This window comes from Agelaius tricolor, unplaced genomic scaffold, assembly GCF_023055355.1.
Source record: "Agelaius tricolor isolate 1412-34295 unplaced genomic scaffold, bAgeTri1.0.p SCAF_1, whole genome shotgun sequence".
NCBI lineage: Eukaryota > Metazoa > Chordata > Aves > Passeriformes > Icteridae > Agelaius > Agelaius tricolor.
Window position 1 is genome coordinate 60,700,739 of NW_027269261.1, and position 22,832 is coordinate 60,723,570.

Consider the following 22,832-nt stretch of genomic DNA (forward strand, 5'->3'; position numbering starts at 1 on the left):
AAAAGAAAATTAAGAAGTGAAAGAAAAAAGCCTAAGGGTATTTTGAAATTACAAAGAGGAAAGAAGGGCAAGTAACAGGTACAACTAAAGAATGTATCATTATTTTACAGACAGGGATTCACTGTCATGCAATTAAGAAGGAAGGTGAAAAGAAACCAACACATAATATGTGTAGTCTTGCTGGGTGTAGAATCTGGACAATTAAAGCAGCATTTACCTGCTTACCATTGCTGTTCCCAATGAGAGAAAATGCTCAATTACCATACAAATAAAATCAACAACATTGAGGTCAAACCAGCAGTAAACAGAGAAGCAGAAGAGCATCCACAGGAGACAAATGGAAATATTTTTTCATTTAAGATAGTGCCACTATAAAAAGCTTTCAGACAAACTGCCAAAACTTCATACTGCATACTGTATTTGAAACACCTTTGTCCTTGATGATGAAGGTGAAATGCTACTGTACTTTTTGCTTGACACTGTAAGTGCATTTTTATCAAGAGCAGACTGAGGGATGTTGACAATCTATCCAACTATCAATTGGTTTCCAATTCCTTTATTTTCAGTCTTCTGTTTCTTCATAGTATTATTCAGAGTTCATAGAGTGACATTATCATATCTATTTTCTGTTTCAGGTACAGATGAGTCTTTCTTCTGTTCTTTCTTCCATAATTCTTTCTTCCATGTGAGTATTCCCAAACATATTGCTGACAAACTCGTGTTCACTCTGGAGGGCTCATATGAAACTTATTATCAGAAGTATCTTAATCTTTGTTTGAGACATGGGTGTTGAGCAACTGCCTGGCTAGCATTGTACAATGTAAGGTGGAAGCATAAACTGCACCATGAAAGCCTAGTCAGGTTTATTAAAGGAACAAAAATGTTACTTAAATGGTTTAAATAGCCTACCTAACACCAGCAATTGGCAGAATTGGTTTTTTTTTGTAAGATGTTCTGTGCACAATGTTCTTGATCTCCCTCAGAAACTTGAAGATTACAAATATAATGCAACTTTTTGCTATTTAGTTGAAAACTTGCATCTTTTTATATACACATATATGGAATTAGCAAGGAAGCTAATTAACAAATATTAACAACTGCTCAAGCAGTGCATCTTATGCTCACAGCTTGGCTATCACAGACCCTGTTTAGATCCTGCCTTAGACACTCCATTTAGAATCGGAAGAGCAAATTCCTGCAGGTGTCTCCCATCTCAGAGAGACTGCAGAATGACCTTGTTGACAAGGTCAGACTGGAAACCAAACTTGTACATAGATCCACTGAAAAGCAAATCGACTCACTGGTGTTCTGCTACTTAAAAAGGCATCTCTTTGAGTTATTACAACAGCAGAAAGAAGCATTACCTTTTACCATATGATTATGATTTTATGCAGATAAACCAGATGTTTGTAGTCTGATATTTTATTTTCCATATTGCTACCGGTAGATTGCAAGGATTAAGGGGGACTGTAAGAGTACTTTAACCGCCAGGTTGGTCCACATTCCAGAAATATGAATTTTGGCTGTGCAGAAAGTAACAATAACCAACAGACTTCTTGAAGTTCCTCCACCTCAGAGATAGCACAGGAGAAGTCTGATGTATAAACTTCTTACAAGCCACTCAGAAGAAACATCACAAAAAACAGGTTGGCATGTGATAACTTTCTTTAATGTGTATTATCTCATTTTACACTACAATACAACAAACCAATTTTCTTTGAAATGAGTCTACAAAAATCTTTATTAATGGATCCGGAAAATATTTAAGTGAGATACTTAATGCTAAAGGTATATTTGACATAAGATTTAGATAATGCTCCTCCTGACAATAAGATCTATTGAACATCTTTACCACAATATCAAAAACTGACCAATTGTTGAGATGAAGGAGTATATATTGAAAAGCTCAACTCATTCCAGCATTCATTTGTCGGATTGAAAGCCACTGACCTTCTTTGGGATTTGAGGTAGCATATAACAGCTGCCATGAGATGGGTGGCCCAAAGAAGGACACTTTGTTGCCTTGCTGTTTTGTTTGCCTTAAACATCAAACTGAACTCTACTTTGAAGATGAAGCTTCAACATTACCATCACTATCACATCAATTTTTAACTCCTGAACACATACCCTGTGGGGCTAGCACACAGACAGAGAAAGCTTCTGGTGCAGATGTAGGCTCTGCTAAAGTTAGATGATGCTGCTCTGTAACACCCTGTCCAAGCCTGATTACCTGCGGTGTATACTGCTGCAGTTCAGCAAGTATTGTACTGCTGCCTTTTATTCATATCAATATCTTTTGGTTCCCCCACTTTAAAATAAATGTGCAGCTGAGATGTGTTGTGACACTTATTAGCCATAGAACCATAGAACACGCTGAACTGGAAGGGACCCATCGAGATCATCCAGTCCAACTCCTGGCCCTGTACAGGACAGCCCAAGAGTCACACCATGCACCTGAGAGCATTGTTGAAATGCTTCTTGAACTCTGTCAGGCTGCGACCACTTCCCTTGGGAGCCTGTTCTGGTGCCCAACCACTCTCTGGGTGAAGAACCTTTTCTGGTACTCAACCTCCCTCACCTCAGCTTTTTGCCTTTTCCCCAAGTCCTGTCCCTGGTCACTAGAGAGAAGAGATCAGTTGCTGACCCTCTGCTTCCCCTCTCAAGGAAGTTGTAACTGCAGTGGGGTCTCCCCTCAGTCTCCTCTTCTCCAGGCTGAACTGACCAAGTGACCTGAGCTGCTCCTCAGATGGCTGCCCCTCAAGGCCCTTCATCATCTTTGTCGCTCTCCTTTGGACACTCCCTAATACTTTAATGTCTTTTTTACATTGTGGCACACAAAACTGCCCCCAGCACGTGAGGTGAGGCTGTCCAAGTGCAGAGCAGAGCGGGACAATCCCCTCCCTTGCCTGGCTGGCCATGCTGAGCCTGATGCACCACAGGACACGTTTGGCCATCCTGACTGCCAGAACGTGGTAGTAAGCAAATCTCCATTGTGAATGGATTTCTGACATTAATTCTGATCCCCTTTCAGGTCTTGTCATCTTATTAAATGCAAAACACTCAACCATGACCAAACTCTAGGTAATAAGTAAATTCTGTTTCTGTAATTTCTGTGTACTTCAAGGAAAAGATAAGTGCTTGAATACATGTACATGTAGGAAGAACTAGACCTGGATACAGTGTTTTGTCTGTATTAAGCAGTTTTCAAAATTCACTATTTTTGATGTATTAATAGAACTACATTACATCCCTTATTTTAATGTTCTAGCTACCTATAATTACAAAAAACCCCATCCAAATCACATTTCAAAACACATCAAAAGGAATTTTTATAAATTCATTAAAATAAAATTTCTTCTTCTTTGAAATTAAAAAGTAAGTAATTTTAACTCCATTCCAATAAAGTGTTTTCCTTCATTTGTTGGTTTTAAATAAATACATATTAACATGTACAAAACCAAGAAACTAAATGCACATATTTCACCAAGATGCATCTAAATCCATATAGAACTGGGAAAAATGGGGATAATAACAGTGCCCTTTCTTAATCTTAGTGAAGGACATCCATTCTCTCTATTGCTAGAGTAAGTCAGATGTGGTGCTCATGTAAAAATAATTCAAAGCAGAGTTCTGTTTGGACTGTGAAAATGACACATAAATTCTTTACGCATGGCCATACTGGGATTGAGTTAAAGCCAAACAAGCATCTGATTCTTGCTTTGAGTACTGGTTGATTGACTGCTGTTGTAAACCATTTAATGGGACTCACATTCAAAATGCCGCTGAAAGACTGTCTCATTTTAGCAATCTGAGATGTCAGTAACAAGACAAGTTCAAGAAGACAGATTTAAACAATTGTTTGGGAAAAACATATCTACCAAATATACTACTAAGCAGATTCTTTTTTTGTAATGAGTTATATACCAAATTCCAGCATATTCCAGAATACTCTGAAGAATATTTGTAAATAGTGGGGCCTCAATTTCACCCAAATCAAAAATTTTATACCATGTTAAATGATCCCGTAATTTCTCCTTCTCAATCATTTGGATGCATATAAGTAATATTTAAATGCACAAACACGTACAGAAGACATTATATATATAGCTACATACACAAAGATAAACATAACTATGAGACATACATTACACAAGGTAATAAATATGATAAGACAAATCTATAGATAAATAAATATGTATAAATGTATCTAATTTTGATTTTGACTGATCTGGATTTTGCAATAGTTTTGCCACATCCTATACTTTTTTCCTCTGAACTGCTTTTGATTTTTTTGGCAACAATTTAGCTAAACTAAAAAAGGTGACCCTAAGCACAAACAAAACATTAACAACAACTAGAATTTGTGAGGTGCCTGGCATGTTTAAGTATTTAATACAATGCTGCAGCACAAAGAAGTCTCCACAAGGGAAAAACCAAATCGTCACCAAAGCCCTACATGTAGTCCTGAACCAGCACTAACTTCTAACAGTGGTATTTCTGTTCAGACAAAGCAGGAAGACACAACTCTGACTTCTAGCATTGTAATAATCTAGCAAGGTGTCAGTAAAATGTTTAAAGTCTAACAGTATTCTGAAGACTTATTTTCAAATCTGTGGTACCACTGCAATTCTCTCACTACATGAATGTAGTCCAAGTAAGGTCACCTCTCTGCAATACCAGAGACATTTCACTTAGCTTTAATCATCTATAAGTACTGTGTCTAATCTGACTTAGTCACACAGTCTGTCTTTAAAGTCAACAGAGAGATGAGCAGCTCTGGGGAGTGATACATCTCACTTATCTTAAACACTCATTTTAGGATGAGAAATGGAACGGGATTCTGGAGATGGATAATTGAACATAAACTTTAGCTGTCAGTGAAAACCACAGCACAGAATTCCTGCAGAGCCAAGGCTGAGGGAGAGATTTCTGTCAGACTCCATGGATCTTACAAGAATTTCCTAACACACACTCCAGAAAAAATGGCTCTCTGCACATATATAACTCAGAGATGCAATTGACCAGAAGAAAATGATGATGTACTTACCAAAAACAATGGAGGACTCACAGTAGTAGTAACCATTTGGCTGCTTTTTTTTCAACATGGAGCAAAGATCAAAGCGGTGCAAGATCTCATCTCCAAAATAATGGTTTTTGAAATCTTCATACAGACTAGAGTCAATTTTTTTCACCTTTAAAAAGCAATATAAAATTCAGTTAGGCATTCTACTCAGACACTGAATTTTCATATTTAATTCCTATAGTTTGCATTTTAACCATTAGTATAGTTAGTACGGAAAAGTACTTCAAGATGCAAAAGGAATACAGAAATAATCATATGCCAAATCTTCTGTTATATGGAAGCAATGTCTACTGCAGAAAATAACAATAAAATAAAAGTGTCATTAGTCCTCCTTTCACCACTTCCTTTTCAGTCTTGTAGGAAACAAATAGGCATACACAAGGCTACGACTGCTTTAACTTCCAATGGTTTGCAACAGTGTTCATGGAATGTGTAACTGGAAATTATTCTTGCTGTTATTACTGAGCATGCTGCTACTAGGAAGAATCTCAAATGGTCATCAAGGGCAGTTTTCTGAGATGGATGTACCTGCTGCTTTCACCTCCTAGAGACACATACCCATGCTCAAAGGACAAGGACACAGCTGGCTACATGGAATACCACTGCCTTCACCAGCACCTGCACATGGGGCTCACAGGACACACAAGTGCAGGTCGTTCCTGGCAGGGACAGAAGGACTTTCTCTCCATGTTCATGTCTGTGCATTCCTGAAGCACTGTCATGGCCCCTGTGTCCCCCAACACCGTTGCCCAGATTGCCAGCCTCTTACTGAGCCCACAGGTCTCCCACTTGCTGCTGGCCCAGCTTGAGGTTTGGCAGTGATCACCTGCACTCCCACACACAGTTTGGGGAGGATACAGACATTTGCCCCTGGCAATCAGTTGGACAGGTGCACCCACCAGCCTCACTTTAAACAGGACTGGCCCATTTTGCAGCCTGCACCGTCCACTCCTCTTTTGTGTTCTTCCCCAACCTCTCTCCCTGCGCACCCCCCCATGTATGTGCACAGTCAACCTGCCAACATCCTGGACCCTCGGCTTTACATCCCCAATGGCTGCAAAGTCCCAGTTTGCCGGTGGTTTCTCGGCAGCTCATCAGTGTGAAAAGTAAAATCTACTTTAGAGAAGGTCAAATGTCTTTTCATTTCCTAAATCTCTGAAATGATGACATCTAGTGGTGGATGCTTTTCATTTCAAGAAATGGAAATTTCAGAGTCTAAATCTCTGTGGGAGTCTACATTTATTCCATCCTCACAGTAATTACTTAATCTATTTTTGTTCTATGGCTACACTAGTCCTTATGTACTAAGGTTATTCTGACATTAAATCATCATTCCTTGCTTTTTGGCTGACAGTTCTAGGAAATACAGTTAGACATCAATTAGTAATAAAAAAGACCTTTTCAGCCAGGAGAACACTTGTCAAAATGTGAAGCCTTGAGTTCTTCTGGAATGAAATGAAGAAAAGGTAAAAATCACAACTTCATGCTCCAATAAAAAAATAACATTTACAAGAGATTGGGATGTTGCTTGTCCAAGACAAGTTGCTAAGGTGTGAATCAAATGTTGAATGCTCAGGAATTGAGTCGTGCTCGTGATGCACTACTGAAAGGTATTTGGAAAAGCAGCCATGGGAAAACTATGATATTTTTAGTAACTGGAACAATTCCTGGAGTGCAGCTTGCAGTGAGATGTGAAAGGATGAAGGAATGCAGGCGCATGGGAAGGTCATGGCTCATTTCTTAACTGAAAGGGTCTGGAGCAGTAGAGATGCAAGTGAAAAGTTGTTACCACATGGGAATAATACAGATGCTGATAATAAGATAAGCTGTTATGGGGGAGGGTGAGAAACAAGAGTACTCGAAGCATTTGGTGCTGGAAGGGGAGGAGGAAGACATCTGCCTCTCGAGGAGCACTGTAATGGATGATGCCTGTAAAAGACACGGCCGAATAACACGGGCCTGGAGAGGCACGGCACGAGGAGCTCTTGTAGGACCGCCAGAGCACCAGGAGAATGCTTTTGGCAGCCCTACAATGTTTGGTTTTCCTGCCCGTGTCGCTGGGAAGCTATCCCAGCAGTTGAACCCCACGCAGCCCTGGTAGCTACTGCCACAGTCAGCCTTGGGACCAGGGGCAGGAAGGCTCCAGTGGTGACAGTGCAGGTAGCAGAGAGGCAAGCAGCTCTGGGCTTCGTGTGCCAGAGCCCACAACCCAGCACAGCACCAGGTGCTCCTCCAAGCGGGGCCCGCCGGCGGCCCCAAGGTCACTCCCTGCGGCGCGGCCGCCCCGCCGGCCGGGACAGGGCCGCTGTGGGCGCGGCCCGGCTGCAGAGGCGGGTCCGGGCCCCTGACAGGCCCTCCCGACGGAGCGCCGGGCTCCGGCCGGGGAGGAAGGGAAAGGGAACAGCACAAGAGCTTTGGGCTGCAGGGAGGCGCAGCAGCTGAGAGGAGCTGCCCGTCCGTGGTGAGGAGGGTAAGAAGCGAGCTGAGAAGTGGGAGAGGATTGAAAGTGAGGTGCTGACAGGGATTATTGGTATGTCCCATCCCTTATGTACGTCTATAGAAACTGGTGCTGCGTGATGCTGCAGCATAAATATGGGGCTGCGACCCTGAAATGATGGCCAGGCTGTGGGGCTGCACTGCTGAGAGAAGCCACGGTCAGCACAGGTGTGTGCCACGAACCTCTGAGGGGGGATGATTTTGTGCATGGATATACGTGTCTGTCCATGTTACTGTATTTATGGGTACTTGGGTCCACATAGACTTAAAAAAAATAAAGGATACAAAGAAAAACTGTAAAACTATTGCTGGTAGTTAGCTCTATTACTCCTTCCTCGGAAGCCTTGGAAGTGGCTGTAGTTACTGGCTGTGTTACTTGAACATGTATAGTTAATTCCTAGTAGCATCTTAGATTCTCCAGGGTTGGAAGAGTGACTATTTGTTAACTTCCTGTTGTCAATTAAAGTTACTTCTCAGGACCTTTTGGATGAGTTATGAATAAAAATACCTCTTGGCAAAAATGAGTGCCACGTCAGCCACGAGCTGTGTCTTGCCACCTGCACTGGGGCCTGAGCAAGAGGAGCAAGAGAGCTCAGAGACACATATGTCTGTTCTGTGGTATGCAGGGCAGCTGGCAATTACTTACTATGATACAGAAGATTGCTCAGTCTACTTCATGCCTGACATACCTGATAATGAAGACCTCAAGCTACTGCAAAAAGTGATTGGGGAACTTAACCCTCAATGCATAGTGACCAGTGCAAAACAGGACCAGAATATTGCTAAATTCCTGACCAACCTAACAGCTACTGCTGGTGATAAAGACATAGGAAAACCAGAAATTGTCCTGTTTCCCAACATAGATTTTGGTCTAGAAGTCAGCAAGCAACGGATCCTGTCTAGGCAATTTCCATTTATTCCATCTCATATGACTGCCACAGAGAAAATTCTCTATTTGTCCTCAATCATCCCTTTTGAGAGTCCACTCATGATACGAGCTTTAGGGGGGCTCCTTAAGTTTCTAGACAGAAGAAGGGTTGGAGTTGAACTCGAAGACAGCAGTATAGCAGTTCCTATTTTGGCCTTTAAAAAATTTGTGCTATCAGATACTGTGAATATGGACCAAGACACTTACTGTGTCCTTCAGATATTTAAAAGTGATATCCATCCTTCTGTGTACAAGCTATCCAGTGGACTAAAAGAAGGATTTAGCTTATTTGGAATTTTAAACCGTTGCAGATGCAAATGGGGAGAAAAACTGCTGAGGTTGTGGCTCACACGACCTACCCGGAACCTGACAGAGCTGAACAAACGGCTGGATGTTATCAACTTCTTCCTGCTAGCTCAGAACCACGAAACAGTCCTCACTCTTCAAAACTGCCTCAAGAATATTAAAAATGTGCCTCTTATTTTAAAGAGGATGACTCTTTCCAACACAAAAGTTAGTGACTGGCAAGCACTGTATAAGACAGCTTACAATGCAGTGTGCCTTAGAGACACATGTCGTTCTCTGCCCAACACTATTGAACTTTTTCAGACTATTTCACGTGTCTTCACTGATGATCTGCACTACATTGCTAACCTGATCAGCAAAGTGGTAGACTTTGAAGGCAGCCTCTCTGAGAATCGCTTCACTGTTAGACCCAATGTAGATGCCACAATTGATGAGAAGAAACGAAAGCTGATGGGACTGTCAGACTTCCTTACAGAAGTGGCACGAAAAGAACTGGAGACTTTGGACAATCAGATTCCCTCCTGCGCTGTCATCTACATTCCTTTGATTGGGTTCCTTCTCTCCATTCCACGCCTCCCAAATATGGTGGATAAGACTGACTTCGAAATTGAAGGCTTGGACTTCATGTTCTTGTCAGAGGATAAACTGCACTACAGAAGTGCCCGGACCAAGGAGCTAGACAGCCTGCTGGGTGACTTGCACTGTGAGATCAGAGACCAGGAAACACTCATCATGCACCAGCTGCAGACAAGGATCCTGGAGAAGTCTGAAGTACTTTACAGCGTGATTGAGTACACTGCACACCTAGATGTGCTGCTAGCCTTGGCAGCGACAGCCCGAGAGAACGGCTATTGCCGACCCCGCTTTACTCACCGCCACGGCTTCCACATCAAGGACGGGAGACATCCACTCATGGAACTATGTGCAAAGACTTTTGTGGCCAATCCTGTGGACAGCGGTGAGGCTACTAGACGAATAAAGATTATCACAGGGCCCAACTCCTCTGGAAAGAGTGTTTACTTAAAGCAGGTGGGTCTTATAGTGTACATGGCTTTCATCGGCAGTTACGTCCCTGCAGCAGAGGCAGAGATTGGAGTAATTGATGGGATTTATACAAGAATCCACAGTAGGGAATCAGTTTCTGTAGGGCTCTCCACATTCATGATTGATCTTAACCAGGTTGCCAAGGCTGTAAACAATGCCACAGAGAGGTCCCTGGTACTTATTGATGAGTTTGGTAAAGGCACCAACACACTGGATGGCCTGTCCCTTCTGGCTGCTGTCCTGAGGTACTGGATCAGACAAGGAACACAGTGTCCACAGGTCTTTGTCTCCACTAATTTTCACAGTTTAATGCAGCTAGAACTCCTGCCTGACACACCTCTTCTGGAGTACCTGACCATGGAGACCCATCAGGATGGAGAGGAGTTGATATTTTTCTACCAGATCAAACAGGGCATGTCCACCGTTAGTCATGCTGCCAATATTGCTGCATTAGCAGGAATGCCAGCCAAAATTATTGAAAGAGGAGTGGAAGTATCAGAACTGATACGCAACGGAAAACCTATCAAACGTCTTGATCATCCTTCAAAATGTGATAGGATGGAAAAATGCAAGTCTGTTGTGGAAAAGTTTCTTTGCATAGACCTTGACGATCCCCAGGTGGACTTGGAAGAGTTCATGTCTAAAGAGGTGTTGCCTTCTGCAGCCTCAGTCCTGTAGCCAGGGTATGTCTAAATACATAGACTGCATCATACCTACCATGGAGAGTCTGGGACTTTAAAGAATGATCACTATGACATGACACCTCCCAGGACATTTAGCTTGTAACAAACTGTCTGTACTTACGTCCTTCCTTCTCCTTCTTCTTGCTTAAACCAAGTACTTACATATCCCTGCAATATGGTGCATCATATGAGCGTATAAAGAGGAAGAATTTTAAGAACCTCTTACAGCTGTTGGGTCACTCAGTTTGCATTTTCTGTCCCTGTTACTGGAACCTCAGATTAAAAAATATGCTGCAGAAAAATCACAACACATTTCTACTGGTCTTAGAAGACTATTAAAGGAACGTGTTTATTGTTTCATATTGGGCCAAAGTGATGGTTTCAGCCATTTTAGGATCACCATAAAAGATTCCAAATAAATATGTGGCTCAGACTCTTGTGCCAACAATTAACAGTAGTCCCAATACAAACCACTGATACAGAGGCTGGCATAAGTGGCAATGCAGAGGGATTTAATGGCTTTGTGGCTTTTCTTATACCAGCTTTTCTGTCCAAATGGCAGAGATCCCAGGGGTTAGTTATAAAAAGAATGCTGGTGGTCAGATTCAGTGGGGACTGATAAATAGCAGTACCTTAGTTTTACTGAGAACTGTTCTCTTCTTTAAGGTTCTGTATGATACAGTTGTATCATGCATATTATGTGTCTGTGCCTCATGGGTATAAAGGCAAAATTACAATTCTAGGAATTGAAGAGAGAACTTCACATATTCTATTCTATTTTCAATTATTAACATTTGAGGATTAATACCACAAAGGGAGGATTCCCTTTTACTTCTCTTGTCATGTAAAGGATCTTTACTGAACACAGTATTTTATGTATGCATATGCAAGAAAAATTCATTAAAAAATTAATGATGCAAGAGCCATATCTAAACACTATCAAAGCAATAACCTTTCCTGCAGCCAGGCAAGTGCCTGAGATTCCTCATGTAAATAAGACAGAGGAGACATTAGATAGCTTATTGTCTGCCAAAACTTGCTCTAACCACTTACATTATGGCAAATAAAAGACATACTACATCTCTCATCTATATGTCATTTCAAGAAGCCAAAAATATTAATGTCACATAAACTGAGAGAAAATTTACATTTTAAAAAAATTAAATCACTTCATAATTATAAGTATTGAACATGTAATCTGGTTATCTGGCTGAAGATAGCAAAAAGATGAATATCAGCGTACATCAAAAGATCTGAAATTTGAGACACTGCTTTGGGTTTGTTTCAGTGTGGAATTTCCTCCTTGATGATAAAGGAAACTATTACCAAATAAAGTACCTTATGCTATTTCTGTATGAAACTGGAAAGTGACAGAAGTTTAACATACTTTACATTAAAAAATACAAAAACAAATTACTGAATTGTGCATTTAATGCTATTTCCAGTGCAATCATAATAATACTGTCTGCATAATATCTGGTATCATTATGATGTTACCATTGAAGTGAATGGCAACAGTGAATCAGGCCTTGAACAATACTCAGAAGTGTTGCAAATACAAATATTTTTCTCAATAATATATTCTCTTTTACTGACTATACATTCAGCATTGTAAAGATACACTGTACAAAGGAATATAATATACAAAAGATTCATGATTTATAAGTTCAGCATTTTTTGCTGTCAACCACTGTCTAGGCTAGGGATATACTCTGCACTAATTAAGCAGATGCCATCAGAGCAATTTAGCTGTCAGTCATCTTCTACCTATGAAATGAATTTCACAGCATTTGTGGTTCTGGCAGTACTGGGTATCAAAGGACCTTCAAACATCATAGAGCATTTATGAAGTGCCTCACAACACACCCTGAAATAAATAGGAATCTGGACAAATGGAAAACACAGGGCTTATGACTGACTGGTGGCAACTTAGGAGGTGAGTGAGGGAAGCAGGAACAGAAACATTATCTTCAAATACAAAACTCCAGTTGCTTCTTTTATTGTGCTTCATTAGGTTCTTTGCATAGAAGATAACGATACTAACCCAGGATTCTTCTCATTCAAATAATTCTGGAAATAGCTGAACATGAGCAAGTAAATTATATCCCTTTGTCTCCTCTACAAGGACACCTAGGAGCACACTATACCTCCTCTTTTTGGGGAAGTGTTCAGTGGCACATCTAATCTGAGAAATGTCCAACTATGCATGAAGAACAAGTTGGTCCCGCTTCTGAGTAGGTAAATAAGTCCTTTAATTTGAGAAGCTGAAGGGGATACAGTAAACCACATAGTTCTTTCCTAATCCACTTTATTTCACACTTCCATCCTTTATTAATATCTGTTTCCAAGTTTTTTAGATTTACCATTGTTAGCTTAATGATGTGCCTTCAAAGTGAAAACTGGATTTCTTGAGATCTTTACTAGTTCTAAATTCTCAAACTCTTTGCTTTGTAAATACCATTTTTACCTCTGGAAAAGTTAAAATCTCTACAGAATATATACATTTCAAAATTACTACAGTTATATTAAGGTTTAAAAAACAGATATTTTTCCCCCCAAAATAAAACTTTGGTGGAATTTGGATGTCATTGAGAGGAGGGTGACTTAACAGAATATTGTTGCAAATAAGGAAGCTACATTTAAAAAATAAATTAATATAGTTATATAAAGCTACGGCTGAGAACTACACTCAACCACTTCAGTACTATTTGCTCTTTTATAAGCTTGCTCATGTAACCTTCATCCACTTCCCTTTTCTTCTTTTTCATATTGTTCTAAGATCTGAAAATGCAATTAGACATCGTATTTAAATGCACTGACAAATAATTATTCCTTTTGTGATACATATTTTTATTTACTGTTTTCTGTAAATGCATTAAACTATCTAACTAAGTGCAGGAATACAATGAAAGAAAAAATTATAGTAAAGACTGATGCTTATGCCTCACACTGAATTGACAGAGAAAAATGTACAGATTTTTAATACATAGTATCCTTCTATGCAGTAGATCATATGCATTATCCAGCATTATGGAAGGCTCAGGAAGATGATTTGGAATGACATTGACCTGGTTCTGTCAGCAGCAGTGAATATCAGAACACAGAAAGGATGTATCCTGGCTAATATTTCATGGAAGGTAGATAAATGTAAATGAAACAACCAACCAGCCAAAAAACAGAAAAAACACAGAATAGCAAAAATCCCACCCTGATTGTCTCAGATCTTTTAACCAGTTAAATCACTGAACAGCTGATATTCTAGAAGATCTGTGGATTTTTAAAATTAGCATTTTAAAAACCCAACTGTCATTTCAAGCAAAAGCCTTCTGTGAGTTTAAAAATTTAATATCTATCATATACCACCTGCATCCTGTGGCTAAGTCTTTATTTCTATTTTAGAACAAGTACACATACCCTCAAATTTTCTTGATGTATCTCAAATCTCACTACCTTCTTTCTACTTATTTTAAAACACTACTTAATTAAAACATGCACCTTCAGCATTTTTAGAGATACTTCTAATTAAACTTTAATTATTAACTTCAACCCACTATTAACAAAAAATCAACTTAAAAGATTAGTTTTATGTACTTTAATTCTTATTTAAAATACTTTTTCTGAAAATTATTTTCCTAGTCAATGTTAAAGAATCACATAAAACATTCTATACAATGTCAGTAAAAAAATGTACGGACATATACCTTTTGTTAAATAATACAGTACTACAGTTAAATTAATATGAAATTAAAAAAAAGATACACTAGTACTGCTTCTATGTACTTTAATCACAGTCATATCCTATTTTCATGTATTTGTGTATTTTGTAAAAAAAACCCATAATAGGCAAGAAATAACTGCCTGCAAGAGAGAATATAGAAGATATATTAAATTACATGATACACAGTTTTTCCTCATTACTCTGAAATTCACTAAAGCATATTCAGTGGAGAACTAACTGCCTACTATGCATATCCAAACAGAAATTCTACTGCTTATTTGCTCATTTTCTCCTATACAGTAACAAAACTCAGCAAACACACAGCCTGCATACAATCTACCCCCTAATGGGAGTTCTGCAACTCTGAACAAGTACTTTTATCCCTTGGTCTTGCCTAATTTCCCAACAGAAAACAGACCATGATATTACTGCACTGAGAATATCAAGAGCAATAAATTAAGTACAGGACTGCTTCTACAGTAGATACATTAATTATTTCTATAAAGCATAAAAGTCTTACCTCTTCAGCTGGTTACAAAGTAGCAAATATGATGCTACAGCATTAAGAACACTGTCCATCTCCAAATTAAACTTTCTAGATTGCTGCTGAGTTACGTGAAATGTGAGCTCACCTGCTTACGTAGCTCTGTTGATTTTGACAACTTCATGAAGGTCAGATGTGGTTTAAAAGCTCTTTCTTCTCCTGTCATGATCCCCTTTTCTTGAAATATCTTTTTCATAGTTTCTGACAGGAGGAGAAAATTGCATAAATACATAAATTACATAATATAATGCTTAAAATGTGCTTTCAAATGTAATTTTAGTCACGGGTCCTTTACGTGAAAGAAACAAGATGATGAGTACTAAAAAGCAGGAAGACTTCTACTTAATTTTAAAGGTACATGTTATTTCTTCAGAGCTTTATATTATTTCATGTGAACATGGATATAATATTTCATGTGAAATATCTGCAGTTACTATCAGTTAAATAATGGCAATTAGAAAGCTGTTCATGCTGTCTGATTTTGCTATCAAAATAGAAACTCAACATTAGCACTGTTCAGGAGTCACTCTCACTGGAAGTGTGGGAAACTTAAGGAAAACTCTGCGTGTGTAACAGAATTCTCAACTCAAAACCAGTATTCTGTGGTAATTCTATTATCTCTATTTGTGTAATCTCCCACTCAGACCAAAGGAAATTCAGAAGTGAAAGCTCTAAGTTTCGGCACCGGATTTACATGCCAGCATTAGAGAACATACTAGGTGTGCTGATGATTTTTGCTTGGTTTTTAAAGTTTCACTGTTGCCTTCTGAGCTAATTTCCTTCTTTTAATGTACTTTTTCCTACTTTTATCTGTTTAAAGTCTAGGCGAAAACAACTCAACAATATTGACCTAGTTTACTGTTTTTCAACTCATCTGCCCAATGTAATGTTTAATGTCTTGGAAATAAATTTCAGTGCAACTTCTGAATTATGTTCCATGGTTTTATTTAGATTAAATACTTTCAACATGAAAAATTTCTGGTTGACAAAAGGTTTAGATAAAATTGAAAAAAATCTATGGTAAAAATAATACTGGGAAATAGAGTATTTCTATTGCTGAAAAACAGAAAAACTGCAAAATCTTAAGCTTTTTATTTCTTTGCAAGTACAACTTCCAATTTTTCACCAGGTGTCGGTCTAGCTCACTCATACAATCAAACTAAAATCAAAATAGGGGGAAAACTATCAATCTTATCACATAGATTTAATCAGCCCCTAACAAAACAATGTATGTTCATTTAAATATATTATTTTTTTGCCTGATAGTTCAACAGTCCTTTTTCTGATACCTGGAAGAAACAGAATCACATCGGGAAGCAAACAACACAAGTACAGCTGACCTACTTGTATTATTTTAAATTTTATCTGTCGGAGACATTTCTAAATTTACACTAAATCCCCACTGAGCTTTCTGGCTCCTGTATCTATTCTCTGAACAGCACAATTTGGGGACCCACTGACTTTGATGTTCCAGCAAAGGTAAATCTTATCAGAACCAGGTTTACATTACCATGTGATGTTCTGACTCAGTCTTGTGCATAGCAGTCTTTTTTTTCCCTCCTCTGAAAACTCCATTTTTTTTCTGCCATCACATCTTAGGCCATGCAGTCTTATCTGACACTCTGCAATGAGGATCTGTGCTGATGAAGATTTGCACCTCTCCAAATGTCCCCTCCTAACTCTGGGAAGAGCTTAGTATCAGAGCAGAGGTTTGCCAATGTGCCTCTGATCCAGGTACGAACCCAGGGATGTCAGCAGGGCAGACCAATCACACAGTGCTGTGACTGTGTGGGAATTGGGTGGGACAGCTGGGCACCTGCACTTTACCCTGCTAAACAGAACCACTGGCCTGCCTGTCTCTGTTCTGTGCAAAATAGCTTTGTTCGGTAGCTGTTCAATGTATCTCCAAAATCCTCTTTCATACCTGGCAATTCCAATCAAGAAAAAACAATGAAAACCCTGGTCAGAAGAGAAAGGCAAGAAGAGAGAAAGTCTGCAGTTTTAACGTAACAGATTTATCTATGTGTAGGTGTGTGTCTACACATGTTCTCAGGGGCATCATATTTCTCACACAGTTTGTCATGGCACAGACATATTAAACATCACAGGCTCAAGACATTGGGCTTGCTGGGACTACAGATAGCCCCAGTTTTGTGGAATTTAACATGTACAAGAAGTGCGACATTTTACTGGTTAAGGTAACTTATGAACATAATTAACACAAGGTTTCCTTCTTCAAAAATAATGAAAAATAGAATGAAATCTGACTAAGTGGAGGGGAAAAAAAAAAGAAATAAAGAGAAATGTTTTCCTGAGAGTACAGGAAGGTTACAAGATAATGTAATGCTATTAATATCCATGAAGCTCTTTGAAGAAGTGGCTACAAAAAGGGATTTAGAAGAAACTGGAAAGGACACATGGATGCTGTGGGCAAGAGAAAGTTCTAGGCTTGTGAGACAGCATAAAAGTGGATTTGTTGACTGGCAAATACACAAAAGTTAAAGTTTTTACTTTAACTTTAATGATGGAGATTACCTAAATGAAAAGAAATTAGAGGCCAGTGATGAGAAAAATAGACAGACAGTGCCCAGGCATCTTGACAAATGAGTATTCTCCATCTTTCCTCCAGACGTTATCATTACTACTTAGACTGAAAAATCAAACAAAATCTATGTTTTCCTTTATTAGCCTCAGGCTGACTGATGTTTGCAGCTTCAAAGTATACCCTAGAAATGTTAAAGCTATTTTTACGAGCTCAATGACTTCCTGGAACAAATTTTTGGACAGCTTTTAGACTGCCTTTCATACAGTTTGAAGTACTCTGTAATATCGTTTTGTACCTCATTTTTATAATGTCAAAATTACTGAATATCATCTGCCTCTTACACTGGATGCAGCTGAATCCATTAGACAACTCTTTCCCTATAATTAGAATGGAAATGTGATATATGAAGCTTACTCAGAGCCACTTTACATGGGAAAAGCTCAAAAATCCAACAGCTAGATCAATACAGAACAATTCATAGTAAAATTACTTATTGAGCCATATTCTATAATACAAATGGCCATCTTCTTTCCAAAGACTTCATTAGATACAGAAACATGCTACATATGCAGGTTTACTTCCAGACTAATAATTTCTGCTTGTCTCAAAACCATGTTCCTTCAACTAAAATGTTTATAATTTAGAAACAGTATTCTGTCTTTTTATTGATTTTTTTTTTGACTTTACACATGGAAATGAAGAAAAGCTGACCATAGATAACTTACCATTAGAACTATAATGTTAAGCCCTGCTAAAATTATTAAATTCTTAGAGCTTTTTAAGAGATGGGCCAAAAGATAAGCCAGAGTCAAGCCAGTTTTCCAGTAGTTCCTCCACTGCTCCTTGGTTGTGTATTAGTTTGACTTTTCTGCAATGAGCTGTCACTGTCCCAGACCCCTGCCATGTATCAGCAAGCTATACTGTTACTTCAAGCACTCATGAGGAGTATGCATGGGTTGTTCTGTTTCTCTCCATCACCACACACATATACATAAGAAAGATAAGCTCATTCATAAAGTAGTATCCATGGAGCAGCTGGGCCTAGCAATGTCAGTACATAAGCTAAGCCTTACAAGACAGTGACAATGTGAAGGTAAAGTCCTGAACTGAAAAAGAAACATAAGTAGAACTTCCTAATAAAACTTTCTGCTTATACTGGCTTCAAGCCATTCTAATACTTTCTATAAGTTTGTTATGACCACAAAAAGAGGGGAATGATGGTACCTTCTTTTAAATCACAGTAAGCATATTGCTTCATTTTAGTGAGCTATTTCTCAGAGCTATTGTAATTCAGTGTTAGGCAGCACAATATGAAAAAGAATGTAGATTAAAATCTAAAAGCATTTGCTGTCCTCGTTTTCAGTATGATTTCAGAGAATAATTTCATCATTTCAGAGAATGCTTCCAGTCCCACCTAACTAAACAACAGCATTTGGACTGTCACCTTTTTCCTCACTTTGTACAAATCAGTTGTTCTAATGGAAAATTACAATACCTCTGAGTTCCCAATTTTTTCATCATGTGAAATGACCTAAGAACAACTGACAAGAGGCAAAATTCATTTATCATAGCTTCAGCCATCTGTAACTAAAGTGAACTAAATTAACTGAATTAAACTATTTCCCTTGGCTGCCTGAAGGGAGGGCAATGCAATTCACCCTCAAATGGATGCTAAATGTGTGGATTCACAATTTTTAAAGAAGCTCATCCTTGATGAGCTTTAAACTATCATCCTTGTCAGAATAGACTGTTTCTCTCTAGCCCCATGCCTGCCATTGCTCCTATCTTTCCTGCCAACAGTTATGTAGCTATTCAGTAAACTTCATGGGCAAGCTAAATAGGCTAAAAATTAGCTGGCAAAGGTTAAAATGTTAATTTTTCGACAGCTAAATTCTCCATGTGGCTGCACAAAGGGGTAAGATTGCTTTTGTATGGTGGCAATGTAAGTTTATGCTCAAGTAAAGCTGTAATGTTTTTAGAGAAGAAGATGGACAGTATGACTCACTTTCCATTTCTCTTACTCTCTAGTGTGGACTGCTAGGAAATCAATTCAAAGAGATTAGCCTAAATGCCATTTATACACAACTAAAGTTAAAGAAAATTACTAAGTCAGTTGTACTGCATGTCAGCCTAACTGACTGTTGTACTACAGTGCAGTCCTAACTGAATTAAAATACTTAAGACAACTAATCAACATTTCTTAAAAACAAAGGACCAAAAGCAAATGAAATATTTGTATGTATAAACAGAAGAGTAATTTTTCCGTTTGTGAAATACAAGCTCCCTCTCATGGTCAGACCATAACACGCATCATTAATCCATAAAATCAACATCTGCAAATCCTGTAGGTAAAAAAACAGGATTCACTTATTCACTTTCATCAGCTTCAAGCAGCATTTACAATGTAGTTATCAAAATAAAAACCAAGCACTTCATTACTCTTTCCAAATTCGCTTAGTATTTGTGCTGGTTTTGGCTGGGTACTTTTCTTCATAGTACCTTGTATAGGGTTATTTTTTGGATTTATGCTGAACAGAGGTTTGTTAGTTCAGGGATGTCTTGGTTACTACTGAGCAGCACTTGCACAGAGCCAAGACCTTTCCAGTTTCTCAGCCCACCTCTCCAGCAAGTGGCTGGAGGTGCACAAGGAGCTGGGAGGGGACGCAGCTGGGACAGCTGAGCCCAACTGACCACAGAGATATTCTATTCTGTATGGTATCACCCTTAGCATATATAGTGCTGGGGAAAGAAGAAGGAAGGAGGATGGCATTTGTCTTCCCAAATCACTCTTACTGATGGAGCCATGTTGAATCGCTGAAGGGCTGAATATGTGCCTGCCCATGGGAAATGGTGAATGAATTCCTTGTTTTGCTCTATTGAGTGCATGGTGTTCGCTTTCCCTATTAAACTGCCTTTATGTCAACCCACAAGTCTTCTCACTTTTACTCTTCTGACTCTCTCCCCCAAAATGGCTGGGGAAGAGTGAGCGAGTGGCTGTGAGAGACTGAGCTGCCAGCTGGGACTAACCCTCAACAGTCATTCAAATATTCTGTGGTGCAGCAAAGCAGAAAAAAGAAAGTTTTTCAAAATGTCCTGTAATTGTATATGTCACTGTAAGCACACAATTTCTAAAAAGACTTGGACAAAGAGTTATTAAAATACTCCTCAAACCCCTGTCAGAACTGTTTAGCATTATTCCTGGTAGATAATTAAATGATGCTAATGTCTTTTAATGGATTTTTGGGGAGTAACTAGGAAATTAGAACAGAAGATTCACATTAGCTCTGTTTTTCCTGGACTTCCATCTCTGGCAAACCTACGTCTACATTGGTATTAGCAGACATGCAATGACCACGTTCAGATGTTATTATCAAACAATTTCTCTTATATAATTTATGGAACTAAATGGTTTCCTACCATTTGAAAGCTAATTTAACTTCATCTATTTTCTATTGACTATGTTTTCAACATTTCTCCTTCATTAATGTACAACACAAAGTAACAACATTAAATCAAACTTCACCTTAGAACATAGCAGAAGCCATACATAATCTTGGAAGCAGCAAAACAGTGATTCCTTAATAAATTCAGCTGAGGTCTTTGTAAAAGGTCAAACCAGCTGCACTTCAGAAATGAAACTAATGAATTGCTAGAGAAACACTGTATTAATAAAGACTTTTTCAATTTTTCCCTCTGTACTGGACTGCAAAGAGGTAGTGTGACAGCACCAGTCCTTGCTACTCTGCAAAATGGGTTATTGCTCTATTAAAAAATGGTGTGACCTCACATTCCTCAGAACACAAAAGATAATTCATCAATACTGAAAAACTCTTTTAAAGAATCTTTCCAAGGAATAGTTGGAATTGCTGGGATAGTTTTAAAGGACACCAATGAATTACAGACAGTACTGTTCTTTGAGAATTTTTATTAAATATCTGTAAACAACATAGTTTAAGTATAGACTCATAGGCAGATAAAAATGGGACCAAAACAAGGTAGCATGGAGTCTTTACATCCCATTTACAAATTTGCACTATGTTTTTTACATATACTGAATAAAAAGCTATCAGAGAACAGTACTGTCTGCAATTCATTAACATAATTTTGAAATATGCAAAGTAGGCTAGGGAATTAATTATGTAGCATTTACAGTTGTTAAAGGTAAATTAATATTGACTAAATTCTCATTTAGGTTGTTGAGAAGTCTTTAAAACACTTAAACTAGATTGACAAGTTGTACCTGCTATTTCCTTAAGTAGTGCTGTATGATCATTTTCTGCCAAATTTGCAAATCCAACTTGATTTCTGAAGTGATCAATTCCTTGAAAAGACAAATCCACTCTTTTTCCTTTCAGGAGATCATCTACAAAAACCTTGCTGTCTGAAAGAGCACCAACTGCTCTGTTGAGAGGAAATAAAAGACCAATGTCAAACACATTTCTGCTGTTAATATTGCTATTAATCATTATATCAATAAATGTAGCAAAGATATTTTTAGTACCAATTTATTATCTACTGCGGTACTTTTGCACTAATTTCTATCAATACAGTTGTTGTTATTATTATTATTACCACCATTTTATAAAGGTAAAGTGGTTCATACACTGTGCTGTAAAACCAAACAAATAATAAAGGCAGACTTAGCAGTGGGTGCAATTCCTCAAAAGGGTTTATCTCAGTCCTCAAGGTATCCAGATATTAACATGATAGTGTCCCTATTACTTTGTGAATCCCATTTAAAAAAGATGATTATTTAGAAGCATTTTGTTTTCCATTCTTAAATTAATTTTTTTCCTGTCCTGATATGTCAATCGAACTAAGATTCTTTTTCATTCAAAGTTACAAAAGTGTTAGTTAAATTATAAACAGATATTATATATATAATATCTGACATTATATATATAATGATAAAATTATATGGAAATTACAATTAAGCTCATGGAGAATTGTTATTAAAAGAAGTATAATCATCTTAATTAGCCACATCAAGTGCATGTACAATTACATGCACTTTAATAATCATCTTAATTAGCCACATCAAGTGCATGTACAATTACATGAAATAATTGTTTTGACCTGCACTAAAAGTGATTTAAATTCTAAACAAAAACCACATAAACATTTTAGTGTTTTCTAAAAGATTTCTCACATCTCACAGTTTTAATTCTATTCAATTAACCTGAATGTAATCTTTTCCCCAAATCGATGCAGACTTTATAAACGCTAGATGGCAGTAATAGGTTAAAAATGCTCAAAAGAGGTAGGTTTACTTTTTCCGTCCTAGCTGGATGAAAGCAATCACCGATTTCTAGGGTAGGTTAAATTATTTCATTGAAGCCTGTACAATTCCAAGAATCTCTACACATTTTCATTGTGTTTAACAAGGTGGACTCGATGTGAACTGTGCAAAACTGGAACCTAGGGTAAGTTAAGAAACACATGAAGGTGGATTACATGACAGAATTTCCTTCACTGATAGAGTCCC

General features: G+C 38.2%; 2 protein-coding genes across 7 annotated transcripts in view; one reads left to right on the plus strand and one right to left on the minus strand.

Annotated features, from left to right (window-relative positions):
• The window catches only part of AKAP7 (A-kinase anchoring protein 7), an 82,134-nt gene that overhangs the window by 44,408 nt on the left and 14,894 nt on the right, over positions 1–22,832 (minus strand). For all 5 annotated transcript variants that reach the window (XR_011680638.1, XR_011680636.1, XM_071436587.1 and 2 more), the window contains exons 5-7: positions 21,588–21,748; positions 14,891–15,003; positions 5,048–5,192 (exon numbers count right to left, since the gene is read on the minus strand). Coding sequence is in view for 3 of the 5 variants with exons in the window: in XM_071436587.1 (XP_071292688.1) it covers positions 5,048–5,192; positions 14,891–15,003; positions 21,588–21,748 (419 nt within the window). In the remaining 2 variants the exon portion in view is untranslated. The remainder of the gene's footprint in view (positions 1–5,047; positions 5,193–14,890; positions 15,004–21,587; positions 21,749–22,832) is intronic.
• On the plus strand, positions 7,577–10,535 carry MSH5 (mutS homolog 5). Of its 2 annotated transcripts, XM_071428869.1 has the most exons (2): positions 7,577–10,273; positions 10,340–10,535. In XM_071428869.1, the coding sequence occupies exons 1-2, from the start codon at positions 8,100–8,102 to the stop codon at positions 10,533–10,535; spliced, it is 2,370 nt and encodes a 789-aa protein (XP_071284970.1). In that variant the 5' UTR covers positions 7,577–8,099. The 2 variants fall into 2 exon arrangements, with proteins under 2 accessions (XP_071284970.1, XP_071284880.1); XM_071428779.1 differs by having other exon boundaries at positions 7,577–10,535.

What these genes read in the sequence shown, in the direction of transcription:
- MSH5 (XM_071428779.1), top strand. Translation starts at nt 8,100, where the DNA reads ATGAGTGCCACGTCAGCCACGAGCTGTGTCTTGCCACCTGCACTGGGG.